Source organism: Ursus americanus, chromosome 6 (genome assembly GCF_024610735.1).
Source record: "Ursus americanus isolate L20-20 chromosome 6, mUrsAme1.1.p, whole genome shotgun sequence".
Taxonomy (NCBI): Eukaryota; Metazoa; Chordata; class Mammalia; order Carnivora; family Ursidae; genus Ursus; species Ursus americanus.
Genome location: NC_142132.1, coordinates 12,912,417 through 12,927,312, shown reverse-complemented (window position 1 = coordinate 12,927,312; position 14,896 = coordinate 12,912,417). Strand labels below are relative to the sequence as shown.

Below are 14,896 nucleotides of genomic sequence, written 5' to 3'. Positions count from 1 at the left end.
GATATAGTTTCTAAAGAAAATGAAACAATACTTTTTAAAGCCACAGCAAATATTTACTGCTAAGAGAAAATGAAAGAAATACACATTTCCCTGGAAAATGTCAAACGCACACCTGAACGCATCTTTAGTAGATCAGAAGACAGGTGGGAGAGCACCGTCTAAAAGGGTGCTTGTTAATACTATATTTTTTGTTTATGGTGGGACAAAACAAAGCCCTGTTTTTGAATAAAATATGACACGACAGTATATAAAACATGGTAACAGCCACCATTCACAGGTCCCCTGTTTAGGTCCTGGCTTTGTACCATGAACTTGATTTATAATTTATCATCACCCAATCCTACCAAGCAGGTATTCTTTTCCTTGTTTCAAAGATGGAGATGATGAGGTTTATAGAGGTCACAGAGCTACTGCGCCAGGATTCCCACTCAGGTCGTTATTCTTTACGTTATTGCCTTGAGGAAAACTTCTACATTCCATGGCAAACACTCTACCCTGCTATTCCATAACTGCTTAGGATTCCAATAAATTCATCTTATTCTTTAAGTTTTCTTTAATCAGCTACTCCAGTGTTCACTTGTGCAAAATTCATAATCTCATTTAAAGTTATACATTTCTAACTTGTACTAAGGAAGAAGTACCATTATATATGTAACTAAGAACTCAGATTTTGAAAATCTAATCTTTATCATGATAGTGAGTATTCCTATGACCATAAGTCATCATACAGAAAACTCTTTGATATATTTTAGTACCCGTAAGGGTCACAAAATTCCAGTAAACATTCACAAATAAAAGCTACTTCTAAATAGACATTTGATAAGGGTAGTTAACACCTACCATGAAAACCATTAATATTTAACCTAAGCCAGTATTTCTTAAAGAACAGCCCACGGGCTGCTATTGGTCCACTAATCCTCTCGAGAGAGCCCGTGAACTAATCCCTGGAAAATAATATCTAGAAACATAACATATCACCTAATTTCTGGCCTGAATTAACACCCAGTGGTGATTCACTCTCACCATGTCTCATCAAAAGCTATACCATTCTCTTCATAAGTTTCAGTGAGTTTTTGGCACACAGAAGTAGAAATAGACTAGGATAGGGATTAAGAATCTTTTATCCTTCCAAGATAAAAAGTTCAATTCCAAAGATGTATGTAACGTTGCCTGGTTCCATAATTAATTATAAAAATAAGATAAGAATTTTGTTCAAGTCAAATAAAAGGAATTTAAAACATTCCAGTATTTAAAAGGGATAGCTGATACTTTCAAGTACGATATTTTTCAAAATAGCACAACTTCCCCCATGTGAGGCTTACCTTGAAGATGGCATTATATTTGAAGCCCTGAATTTTGTTGTAAACGGATTAGTTGACTCATAATCAAAATAGTCCTGACGATTTTCACTAAATGCATTGGGTGATTTCAAGTCACAAGGGCTATCAGATCCCCCATTGTTAAGTTTATCAGATCTTCGGCTATCTTTTTTTCCAGTCACTCTTTCAAACAGGCTAACTTTCTCCCTTTTCTCTCTTTTATTTTCTTTTCTTACTTCAACTGATTTTGAAAATAAATTCATGCTGCTGTCCCATGATTCACTGCTTTCTTCAAATGGATTTTTCTTCCTTGGCAGTGTTGCAAATTTCTGGGGTAATGAAGCAGTCACATTTGTAAATGGGTCATTTTGTCTTCCGAAAGACGATTCACCTTCATCCACACTGCTGTCAGGTTGGTTCATTTTAGAAGTATCAAAGCTTAATGTTCTTCTGTGTGGAGATTTGAGACTTCCTGCAAACCATTTTGTAGTTAGTACATAATCAGTGACACATTACATCACACTACTTGACACATTCTGGGTGCACACTGCTGCTTTTAGAATGAGAGCAATTAGCTATTTAAAGATATTAACCTCTAAAATAATCAAGGAAAACAATCTTAAAATGGTAAAGTATAGCAGTCTCAAGTAGATAGGCTAATAATTAGCATATTGCTAGATAATCAGTAATTTACTCAGCTCAGAAAAAAACAATCACATAAACAAACTATAATGTCAAAACCAGAGGTTCTGGTGGGCATAATGGTGCTACAAATTCTCAAAGACTTTTTTCATCATTAGCATTAAATATACTTCGCTACTTCTGAACATACAAGATTTTTTTTCTAGGAACTTTCTGATTAAATGGAAGATTTATTTATGCTTCAGGCTTTCAAGACCAAAGAAACAGTAGTTAAAAAAAAAAAAAAAAAGACACCAGGCCATGAAAAGCAACTGGGACTCATTTCTGTTATCATTCAATAATATAAAGAGAATGCTGAATACAGACAAGTTCTGCCTTTCACAAACTTACCAATTTTGAGCATACTCGGCACTCAATGAAGAGTTGATGACTAAACTTAGAAACTATCAAGAAATTGCGTTTTTTATTTTCTAACTTTATAAGTTAGACTTTAAAACTTAAAATGGTAGTTCGGATCACTAAGGATACAATTAGAAAGTGTCACTTACCACTTTCCGGAACTGCTCCAAAGGAATCTATCTGCCGTCCAAGAGGATGTGTTTGACCAATGGTGCCAGACTTCAGTTTCTCAGAAGATAGGTGGGTCCCAGTTAAATCAGACATTGAATGTGCTGAAGAGAGTCGCTGAGGACCCAAAAGGAAAGGCTTTTTTGGTTTGGATTTCATCTGTATTTCACCACTTGAAAATTCAGTATTGGCATCGGGGATGTGAGAACTTGGAATGATTGCAGAAGACGTATCAGAAAATGTCCCATCATTTTTTCTACCTTTCATCTTATCTTTTAATTTTGCAAAAGGAGATCTTGTTTTGTCCTTCATTGATAAGTCAAACATACTTGCTGTCATATTGTTCCTCATGAACTGAATATTGACCTTTATCTCACCCCTGTTTTTGGCTCTTTTTCCTTGTTTGGATTCTAATCTAAACCACCTTAAAGAGAAGGAAAAAACCGGGTTGTAACACGTCATGAAGAGAGGATATGAGCTTGTTACATACAAATAGCTTTTTAGGTTAAGCTAATACACATCAAGGCAATCTAAGCACAATAGCTATGATGGGTCCATCTGACGTAAGTGTTGCTAGTGGCCTAAGAACATTTGTTAATGTTAAAAGATACTAAGATAAAGATTATGAAAGAATTCATCAATACACTACTCTTGAGCACTATACAATAATGATCACATTTTTAATAATTAAATATTTAACCTGTTTTTCTCCTGGAAAAACTACTGAAGGAATTTTGTTAACATCGGAGACCACTGCATTATATAGTTTGCTAACTGTGAAAATTATATAAGATGTGATTTAGATTCATATAAAGTGGGTCAAAGCCTTCCGCTGAATATGAAAAAATGAGGAAAATGTAGGAAGTGACAAAGTCATAAATCCTGTAAAGTTTTTGAAAAAGCAAGCGTAAATGCTTCCGGTTAGAATCTATTTGCTTCATTTACTATTGCTACTGTAACAATACCAAAGAAAAAGTATTTTAATTGGAAGCCACATCTTATGCTTTTAGTCGGTTTGCTGGATTGCACTGCCCATTGTCAAATGATGTTACAGTAGTCCCCCTTATCCACGGTTTCGCTTTCCACGGCTTTAGTTAGGAGCGGTCAACCGTGTTCTGGAAGCAGATGATCCTCCATCTGACATATCCTCAGAAGGTCAGTGGTAGGCTAATGCGAGGTCACAAAGCCTACGTCATTCACCCCACTTCATCTCAATATGGAGGTATTTTATCATCTCACATCATCACAAGAAGGGTGAGTACAGGACAATAAGATAGACCACATTTGCATTACTTTTATTACAGTATATAACTGTTCTATTATACTATTGATCTCTTACTGTGCCTAATTTATAAATTAAACTTTATCACAGGTATGTACACGTAGGGAAAAACACAGAAAACCTACGATTGGGTACTAGCCACAGTTTCATGCACCCACTGGGGGTCTTGGAACGTATCCCCGTGGATATGAGGGGGCTACTGTGTAAGAAGCGAAGTTTATTTTGGTTTTGTTCATATTTTTATCCATGAGAAAGTCTCTGGTGGTCACTGTTACAAGTGGTTATTCTACAGGGAAAAGAGCAGAAGAAAAAAAAATTGCAAAATCAAGCCTAGACGAGAGTTTCTACAGTGTTTTCACATTACTTAACAATGAAGCATAACCTGCAGACAGGTTATTACTTAAACACAGCTCTAATCAAGTGTGACAAATTTTCTTAGCTACAAAGGAACTCTGATCTAATTTTACATTAGTACTTTCTCTCCTTGTTACCAGGAAGATACGCCAGAAACAGCTTATGTTTACTATCCATCAGGTGGGATGGATGGTTCATGGGTCTTTCCAGGTAGGAGAAAAAATTGGCATACAACATCCACACCAGTTCCATCTCAGCAAGTAACACACAAGAGAAACATTTTCTCCATTCATTTGAAGCAATTCAATCAATTAAGATCTAGTTACATCAAAGCAAGCAGTTTTTTAAAAATAAAATATTTTATAATAGGAAGCATTACCCCCACGACCCTACATTGAGAAAAGCCCTTGAAGCAAAGAGTGAAATCTGAAGATACAGGAACTAGAAACAAGAAATGACAGCAATAAACTCTGTGGAATAGAGAACCTTGAACAAGACAAAATTCAGCACTTGAAAAGCAAGGTTGTACACCCAGTTATTAATTCCCAGTTCTGGAAAACAAAGCCATTTTCAATGGGGCAGAAATGCTTCTGATGGTTGGTACATGCGAAATATTCCGTAACATCTAGGCTTCACACAAAATAAGTGAATATACTTTGCAAGAAGGGTACCAAAAACAAAATACCTAAGCATAACAAATCAAGGCCCAAATCTGAGAAAAAAATAAACCAATAACCCAAGAGATGGTAGGAGGTGAGAGTAACCAAAACTCACTGAATTTCAGAAACAAGACCAAATCAATCATCTACTTTTAACATCCATTTTTCATAGATGAGGGAATTGAGGCACAAAGGCTAAGTAACATCCCAATGTCAGATTAAAGTCAATAAGGAAAATATCCAAGTTGATGAATAACATCTGCATGAAAATCGAAGTTCTTTACTATTTGATGAACCACATATGTTAATAAGGTTCAAGGCAGGGCTGGCCATGTGTTACGGGATGCTGTGTTCAATCAGGAGGCAGCGACAACCAAGGAGGAAGGCAACACAAGGTTTTCTCCCGATAAACGGTAAGCTCCTTGAAGGCAGTCTGCCCTGCACTCAGTAAATGTTTATTGAATATTTTTTTCTAAAACTATACTCTTAACACCACCAAGCTACAATTCTCTGTGTGTGCTGCGCCTTTTTGTTTTATGATAGGGAACACTACTCAGGTAAGCTTTAAGAATCAAGCAAGTCAGTATTTGAAGACAAATTCTAAATACAGTGTATTTTCCAGCCTATCCCCACCCTTCAAAAAAAAAAAAAAAAAACTGCAAAGAACTTTTAACAAATACATAAAACTTAAAATTTAGGCATGACAAATCACTTTAGCTGCTTTGTTTTGAAAGTGATATAATGGGGAAATCTTAATGAGACCTTCAAGAATCATTCCAGAGATAGCACTTAGTTTCCCAGGCTTGAAAAAGATAAAATGAAGACACAGCATTTGGGGCTTAGTGGATTAATGCTGATTTTTTTTTTCACCTCTGGAGTCCTGTTTTTAAACCGAATATGGCCTCTGTTCAATTTTTAGTGGGCACAGGTCCATGTTCAAAAACCACCACACATGTGGGAACTATTCCCAAGCAATTGGTGCTGTGTGGTCAGAAACGGGACAAGATTGGCAGGAAGGGTGCCAGAGGCCAGGACACAGGTGCACTGCAGAGACTCACACAAAAGTCCTAAAATCTGCATGTGTTTGAGTCATACCTAACTCTAGGGACTCAGATTGTTATTACTTTTCATGAGCATTAAAAAAAAAAAGAAAAAGTCAACATCACCCATTCCTGTTGTAAAAAAATCAATAGATATTACATAACAGCATGAACGATTTTACCATTCTATTATTAAACACTGTATTATTTCCTTAAATCTCCTGCCAGAACCAACCCAGACACCCATAAACGTGGGAGATACAGAAGTTCTCTTTCCATGCCCCACTCAAAATGTTCTGGCTCAGGCCCTTTCCTTCTCCTTTTAAAAGAAAAAAAAAAAGGCATTTACTTTCAGATTATAAAAATAAGTAAAGTAATAGTTTTAGCCATCACACTTCTTTGCCTATCATGACACAACTGGAAGACAAGCTGTAAATACTTGTCCTCAGTGTCAAGAGTATAAAGTGTCACACCCAGCAGTTTCATGGGACTTCTAAATCAGCTGGTAGCCTTCATCACTCATACCGGTTTTCTAAAAAGCACTTGGGGATATGCGGACAAGGTTCAGGACTGTGCAGAATATTAAATATCTTTCTTGCAATACACCAGTGGCTCAAGTTCATCTCGTTCTGTGCCACATGCACAGCTGTGCTGGAAAAGGAAGCTATTAAATATATTAAAAAACTAGAAATATTACCAATAAAGATATCTCATCAAATATGTGGTCCTCATTTATCCACAATGAAAATGGGATTTAATAACATCTGAAAATCACTTTGCATGCAATAACATCACAAGTCCTGTTGAGAACATTTAAAAGCATTTTCCCCCTGAAAGTTCTAATCAATTTTATATAGTAGCCAATAGAGAATTTCCGTAAGGAGACCACAATAGCAGATTGTTGCTTACGGCCAAATATACTGTCATTCAGATGCTGCCAAAGATAAGGAGTAAAACAAGAAGGAATTTTAAAAGCTCATTTCACCCTCTGAATCTCTGGGTTCACAGTTGGGCCTACTTTCACTCGGAAAATTTAGATTTCAGAGAAGGCCTGTAATAGGTCACTCATTAACATAAAAAGTACCAAACAACACAGCATAAAATTTGCAGTTACAATATACTTAAAAGTTTACATTCAAAACACTTGAAATATTAGAGTGTCATCCAAAATTGGTGATTTGAAGAAAATTATTTGGTGATTATCCATTTTTCAGTTTCAATTTGATGAAGAACTCCTCAGAGGAAACAATGCCATTTTGTAGGTAACAGTCATCAAAAATCATCGGTATATATTCAACTTCACCTTTTTTAAACTTTTCTCTCCTTTTTCTTAAAATATTGTTATCTCCTAATTAAATATTTACCATTTTTCCTCTTGCATTCCTAGTACTTCTTATCTCTCTACCCTTTTACCCTTCATGTATTAAATCTTACACGAAGTCTTAATTTAAAAAAAATGTAATAAAAAGAAAAAACTCTAATCAAGAGAAACTTGCAGGAAGATGTGCGGAAAGTAATAAGACACACTTGCTCTAAAATACAAGAAATTAACAAGAACTTCAAGAAAGTTACCATTATCAAAAGTTTTTAAAAGGGCAAATAAATTTCAGTTATGACTGAAAAAAACACCAAAGCTGCTTTGGAAACTTGAAGTCCTCTTATAAATTCAACCTATATTTTTCTCTCATTAATTCCATTAATCTTAAGGTTCTCTCAAATCGGAGTAATTGTAAGTTTAAGGAAGGGTGAATATACCTATCTCTGAAAACATATTATTTTTCAACTTAAGACATAATATCCAACTGCTAATTTATATTATTCTTTTTTAAATGAGAATATATCTATACTAAGCTTGAAAGCCGTAGGTCAAAGGTCATATTTGTAGTGAAGATGTCATTAAATCACTTCATCACAGAGAACTGAATCACTGTCTCCAATCTGAGAGCATTTAACATAGTCTAAACACGCTGGCTTTACAAAACTAATTCTGAAGTAATACACTAACTCCAATTCATTGTAAATTCACAGAAAAATGTTAGCGTGTATTCAAGGCTAAGAATGTTTGTACACACTTTTAAATTTTTTTTCTTTTAACAGCTTTAGACTCCATCAAGATGTACTGACCCTGAAAGATGGCTGAGCTAAAATAAAGGCCAACTTATGTTTGTAAAGCTGAAATGAAACACTGAGCTCTAAACTTGGTAATTTATCTTTTGACAGCTTCAGAGTTCAATATGAGACCTTATATTGGTAGATTTAATTTTCTGATGTCCCATTTCCTGGCAAACTGTAATGCTTAATGATCACAACAATTTAAACATATGTTAAGTTTCAGTTGATAAACACTGTGATCCAGTCCTCTTATAAGTAGTGAAACGTCAGTTTACTTAAAATTCAGCACAAAATATTCAATTATTTAAGATGCTTACCTTAAACAAAAATGAGAGAGTAATGGATCATTAATGCCTCCACTTAAAAAATATTTCTTCACAAGGGCTATTTTTACTTCTGATTCGTGCAGATATGGTGCTTAAAACTAGGTCATATTTCAGTCCAAAAAACCAATGCCTCAACTATACAAATAATTTCCAAGAACAGAATATCTATAAATAAGATATAATCTCCCCCAAATTCAAAATAAATTACATAACTTACTCTGTTTTCCTTCTTTGTTTGTCCTCAAAGATGTCATTGAGATTGATTGCCACCTGCCCTAAAAACTTATCCAGACCCACCAGGGACCTGTGCATAACTATGAGGAAAAGAATGTATTTCTCTGGATTCCCCTGCATCAGCAATCCAGGTAGCTCAAAAGAGGCCTCTTCCTTCCAGACTGGCTCAAGGGTTTTCTCAGCTACAGAGGTGGAGTACTTTTCCTTGCCCAGCTGAATTATAGTGTATGTGTCATTGGTGCCACTTTTGCCTTTTGGCTTAAGATCTTTGGCTTGGAGCACTGTGACCTGCACGTGGGTAGGAAACCACTTTTGGGCTTGCTCGGACAGCATCATTCTGTCCTTTTTCTCTGCACCGAGTTCTCAAAGCGCAGGCAGTGCCCCTCCCGGAGGGAGAGCCTAATTCCTTAATCACTGCATCCTAAGAACACTTAACGGCGACGGGCAAACTCACAGCTGCCCAACTTCCCCAGGGCTCGCTGTCAAGCGCCTCTCTGGGGCAGCCCGGGGGCACGGCTGTTCTGGGGGTGCCCTCTCCGCTGCAGAAGCCCAGGGGCCCACCATTCCCTGGCCGCGCCGCCCAGGCCTCCGCGCGGACCCCCGCGCCTGGCGTCCGCACCTTCACGCGCCGCCGGCCGCGGGGACGGGCCCTGGGCGGCGGCGGGCGGCTCCCTGGCCTGTGGACAGGTGAGGCCTGGCCGCCAGGGCCCCGCGGAGGGCTGCGGGGATGGGAGGGCGCCCCCCGCCCGGCCGACTAGAGCTCGCCCGCCCAAACTCGCAGCCCCCGGCCCCACGCCTGCCTCCTCGCGGCCGGGCCGCCCTCGCCTCCTCCGCGCTTCCCGCCCGCCCGCGCTGGTCGGCGGGCCCGGCCCGGCTCCTCCTTCCGACCCCGGTAATACGAACCGCCGGCGGCTCGCGCGGCCTGGCTCCCTCTAGCAAACCTCTCCCTCTTCCTCCTCCTCCTCCCCCTCCTCCCCCTCGCCTCGGCTCCTCCTCTCGGGCGGGGGCGGGGGCGGGTCGCCTGGCCGTGGAGCGGGACGGGGGGCAGGGGACGCGGCCGTCCCAGCGCCGGCGGGCCGCGGGCGGTAGGGTGGCGGGCACCGGGCTCGGCCTCGCTGGGCCGGCTGCTCCTAACACCCGGCGGGCAGCGGCGGCGGCGGCACTTCCGGGTTGGCCTTCTCCATGTTGATCTCGGGAACGCGACGGGGCGGGGCCGGGCGGGGCCGCGGGGTCAGGGGTCAGCGCCTCCCTGGTTGCCGTGGCGACCGGGGGCGCGCGGCGCGAGCTCCCCTCCCGGTGCTAGGTGTTCCCGCTTGGTTTCGCGCCAGCTGCTGGGGCCTGGGAGGGCACTGGGCCCCGGGAACGTGGGGGCCTGCGCAGGCCAGCAGGGGGGCTCCAGGGGGAGCGGCGGAGTGCTCCTGAGAGGTGGCAACCAAGGCCCGGGCCTGCCCCATCTAGGGAGACACCCGATTTCAATCTTTGGAAACTCACACAGTTTGGCTGTACCCTGGTGTCCGGCGTCTGGCACAGAGCGGGCATTAGATAAATGGTGGTGGGATGCGTCAGTCCTCTTCATTGACCGAAAACACACTTTTCCCCTACCCCTTACCCACTCTTCTCTAATTCACTGGAAAGACATCCCCCACCCCCAATGGAAGAAGAGAGGAAAGCCAGATAAAACATTCCAAAACCAACACAAGAATTTAAAAAAGATCAAAAGATCGGGAGAGACACTGGGCTAGAGTCAAAAGATCTGGTTCCTACCCCACGTCTGCCACCATCAGTCTGTGTGACCTTGGACAAGTCGTTTCCCCTCCCCGACCCACAGTTTCTTCAGGGGCAAGAAGACTGTGTGTCTAGGACACCCTCTGGGCGCTCACAGTCTGGTAGACTATTCAACTTCCGAAGCCAAACCCAGAGAAGATTCTCCTTCACCAAGGGCTACAGAGCGTTGCCTTACCTGCGCCTGAGGGCAAAACCTGATGGACACCAGTGCTGTTGGAAAAGAGGGGGCTTTTTGAAAGAAGGAAATGGGGTTCTGTTAATACTGATCTTTTTCTGGACTAGCCAGATCAGGTGGGAAAAGTATGGGTAATGGTGGATGACTCAGGAGCCTTGCTGGGATGTTCTGCCTCTGCTGGAAAGTCAATACGTAGCCTGTGATGGGCACTTAGCTTCTTGAGGCAAGGAACTGAGATTCTGGGAGCCTCCATCTCTTTGTCCATACACGGTAGATAAAATGGCTATTGGGTTGTGGATAGCTTTTTATTTTATTTTATTTTATTTTATTTTATTTTATTTTATTTTATTTTATTTTATTGAGACTAAAACAGTTTAGAAGAGTATTCTGAGATAATGTATATTTCCTAGCATAGTGTGGCACTGAGTCTCCTTTTGCCCCTCTATTTCTCAATTACAAGAGACATTTATATACTACTTTTATTGTATTTGTTTCTGTTCATGTCTTATCTTCCCAAGGACATTCTAAATTCTTTGGACTGCCTTGTGTATCATGGATCATCCCTTCACAGTGCCTGGCATTCAGTACATACTTGGTTTATTGAATGACTTAATGCCTCTTCTCCCTTTATAGGACGAATTTTGAGAGTAAAACAATTTGATAGCTGTGCATATACTTTTCCAACTAAAAATGGTCATAAAAGTAAGATACAGTGTTTATTACGTTTAGGCAAGGTTCAAAACTTTTCCATTGAAAGACATTATGTTCTCCGTGTTCCTCAGTGTGGCATGTTTACTGGATACTAGCCGTAGCCATTAAAACTAACAAACAAGGGCCTCTTCATTAAATATTTTTTGAATGGTGGTATTTGAGGGCCCAATATGTCTGTGTCGAAAGAGCAGTCTTTGAAGAATCTTAGTGGGGGAGGGGATGACCATATATATTATTTTAGTCTTGTGGAAGGAAGGTACCTTCCTAACCCTAAAGGACAACAACACAAACCTCAAAGAGCACCCAGATTCTAGCACATTGTTTCAGGGACCCACTGGCACTTGCTAGTGTCTATAGATTTCCTTTCATATTAGAAACTCCCAATTTTTTAGTGCTGTTTGCACACAGTGGCTCGTGTGAGTTCTGCATAAAGTGGGTGCTCCAAAAAGAGACACTGGATTAATTTACCACCAGAATCTTCCAAACTATAGATGACTCTTAAATAATCCTGAGCTAGACACCACCTAGAATGAAAAGACCTGGTTTAGGTCATTCTAAGGAAAGCGTACTACAAAAATCTTAAAAGAAAAAAAGGCAGAATTTTCCATCCCTGAGACACAGTGTATGAAAAGGCCATGTGTGGAAAAGAAAACAAAATCATCATCGTACTGTGAATATAGCATCTGGATCCCAGAGTGGGCAGTTGTCAACTTTAAAGAAAAATATTCTTAGGTATTTTTAAAGAGTGCATTGAAGAGTCAATGGTGGAATTTCAACGAGGATCTCCAGAGAGAAATAATTTGACACCTGAAACTTACAAAAACAAAATAAACATCATGAAAACAAATTCAAGTTTAGGATTTTTACAAATTGCATTTTTAAAAGTCTTCATGTGTCTATTAAAGGTTGTAATTAAATAAACAATAGGCAATTAATTATAACAGTGGATGTGTGTTTCTAAAGAGCTTAAATTGTTTGGTAAGCTTTATTAATGATTATAAACTTGTTTACAAGTATCGTTTCACTCATCTCTGAAATATAGTTATCTCCAGGGTGGAAGTTGGCAGCAATAGTTCACAGCAACACAATAACACACTCCAGCACAATCCAGGGAATACTCTAAAGGCAAGAGCTGAACAACTAGAATTACTAACATTTCTTCCTGTAGCACCTAAATTTCTTTTGAGTTTTCCCGAAACCTAGCTAGAGCCAAAATTGTTTAGATTTACTATCTGGCAAGATCAGAAGTTATGACCTAATGTTTGTAAGCCAGAATAAGAAAATAGCATATTTTTGCCCCAGGGAAGAAAATAAACAACAGCAACAAAAATAAGCTAAATAGAATCCAGAATTACATTGTAAAAGTGAAGTGGTTTCCTATAAGAAAGTGTTTGTCTTTTTTGATTGTTTAATAAAAGTAAAAACATGTCTGTTGGATCAAATATGTGGTTGGCTCAGAGAGAGAAATAATGGCAGTTAGATCTGGGATCAAAGTGGTTCTGCAAAATGTTTATTGTCTTGCAGTTTTAAAAATCCTTCTCACTAATTTTAAGATATACAAGGACAGTAATTTAAAAGGGGAGGAGGGTTGCATACATAAAGACAACATACCAGAGTTGAAGAGAGTCACTTTTTTTTTTTTATCCTGCACATATCCTATGCCTAATGTTATGTGCAGAGATGTTTGGTATTGGGAAACCAAATACCAGGGCTTGGGAAAATAACACGTCTTAAAGGAATAAAATGCTGAAATTTCTTATTTTAAACTGTTACAATGCCTGTTGCAGTGAGTAAGAACAATTTGACCGGAAAGTAAAAATAGTCAACATTTATTCTCCAATAGTGGAAGATTTCACCTGCAGAAAATATTTAGTAAGCTGCACCTTTAAGTCAAGTCCCATAAGGAGACTTATTCCAAGCACTGTGAAAGATGTTTCCCTTTGGGCATCAGCATCTCTAAAATTGCACCTTGTGAATCGATTGTAGGACAATTATAGTGCTCTTAGTGTTTAAATAACCCATGAGGTCACTCCCATGTACGTTATATAACAGATATTAATTATTTTCCAATTGGAGGTTCAGAGACATAAGGGCAACAAGAAGGTTCCCAAAATCTCATCACAATCTTCAGACTTCAAATACACACACACGCACACACACACACACACGTGCACACACACTCCAAATATATATACAACTCAAATATATACAAAACTTATATAGATAAGGCAAAACTCTAGAGTTATGTTGAAGATACATACATAGATAGATTAATCTTCACATAACCCGTCAAAAAAAAATAAAAGAGTATTTGGCAAGTTGATTTGAAATTATAATCACAATAAGCTAGTATTTGGGGGTTTTGATGATCATTTTATTTTCATCACTGGATTGACTGATTTGTCTCCTGGGATCGAGCAGTGTATGGGCACGGTTGATGGTGCATGAGAAGCAGTGTGGTGTGTGATATAAAGAACTCTAGGCAGCAACCTGAGTCTTAGTCCCAAGTCTGCCTGTTACTAGCTACATCTCTTTAGGGAAGTAATTTTCCTTCCTTGGACCTCTGTTTCTTCACCTGTAAAATAAGAGTCTGTAAGAGGAACCACAAAAGCATTCTATAATATTTAATAATTCTAAGTAGTACGGCCACAACATGAAGAAGCAAATTGCATTTTAATTTAATTGAATTTGGTCAATACACTAAAGCAAATTCCCTTTCTATGTAACCTAATAATAAAGGATCTTCTAATTCAAGAGAAAAATATCTTCCAAATGTCTTAAGAGTTCTCACTTCCAAATAAAAATGATCATCGCAGAAAGGAAGTAAATATAACTTTTATTAATAGACTCTACATGAGGAAATTGACACTAACAGCTCAAGATTTGGAAGAAATTACGTGTAAGTGGTTTTGGAAGGACTTAAACTTTTCATTTATAGTAATGAACGTAACTTCTATTCATTTTACTTGTAGCTTTTTCAAACTATGAAGACACGCTGACTGAGGAGGGTAGGAATTTATGGACCAGAATAGATATTTGCACATCAGAACGTTTTGTGTGCATGTCTTTTCATTTCCTCCTCATGCTATCATACTATCATGTTGTGCAATTTTTGTTCCTTCAACAAAATTTACGCATGTTGATGCACAGAGGGTGAATTTATTATTTTAACTATTATGTGGTATTGGGCCAGATGAGTAAGCCCCATTTGCTCTTTTTCTTTCCAAAAGATGTTTAAATTGTTTCCAATTTTTTTTACTATCATAAACAATGCTGCAGAGATATCCATATATGTCTCCTCTGCACATGTGCAGGGGATTTTTTTTTTTCATAATCATGCCTCTTTTTGACAACTGACAGTGAAATTATTAGGAGTTTGTGAATGGTAGTGTGGAAAACCCACGGGCCTGAGAGTCAGATCTGTGTTCTATTCCTGGGTCTGCAACCGAGGAGTTGCAATCCTGACAAGTCATAATCTTTCTGTGCCACTGAGGTCCCTTCCATCTTCAGAATGCTCAAAGTCCTTTATATGTACAAATATTTTTATATTATATATAATGTATATTACTGTGTATATATAAAAACAGGTTCTATTTATATATAATGTGTATGATATATAATATATATTACATAATAAATATGACATGCAATATATTATAAACTATACATATTGTATATGCCATATAATAT

The 14,896-nt window shown here is 38.9% G+C and overlaps 1 protein-coding gene across 1 annotated transcript in view; it reads right to left on the bottom strand.

Moving 5' to 3' along the window:
- Positions 1 to 9,719, bottom strand: part of RAB11FIP2 (RAB11 family interacting protein 2) — a 42,518-nt gene extending 32,799 nt beyond the window's left edge. Inside the window, exons 1-3 of the mRNA XM_045803241.2 lie at positions 8,519 to 9,719; positions 2,510 to 2,952; positions 1,323 to 1,791 (exon numbers count right to left, since the gene is read on the bottom strand). Coding sequence (XP_045659197.1) covers positions 1,323 to 1,791; positions 2,510 to 2,952; positions 8,519 to 8,871 — 1,265 coding nt within the window. The 5' untranslated portion in view covers positions 8,872 to 9,719. The remainder of the gene's footprint in view (positions 1 to 1,322; positions 1,792 to 2,509; positions 2,953 to 8,518) is intronic.
- Between the last annotated feature and the right edge of the window lie 5,177 nt (positions 9,720 to 14,896).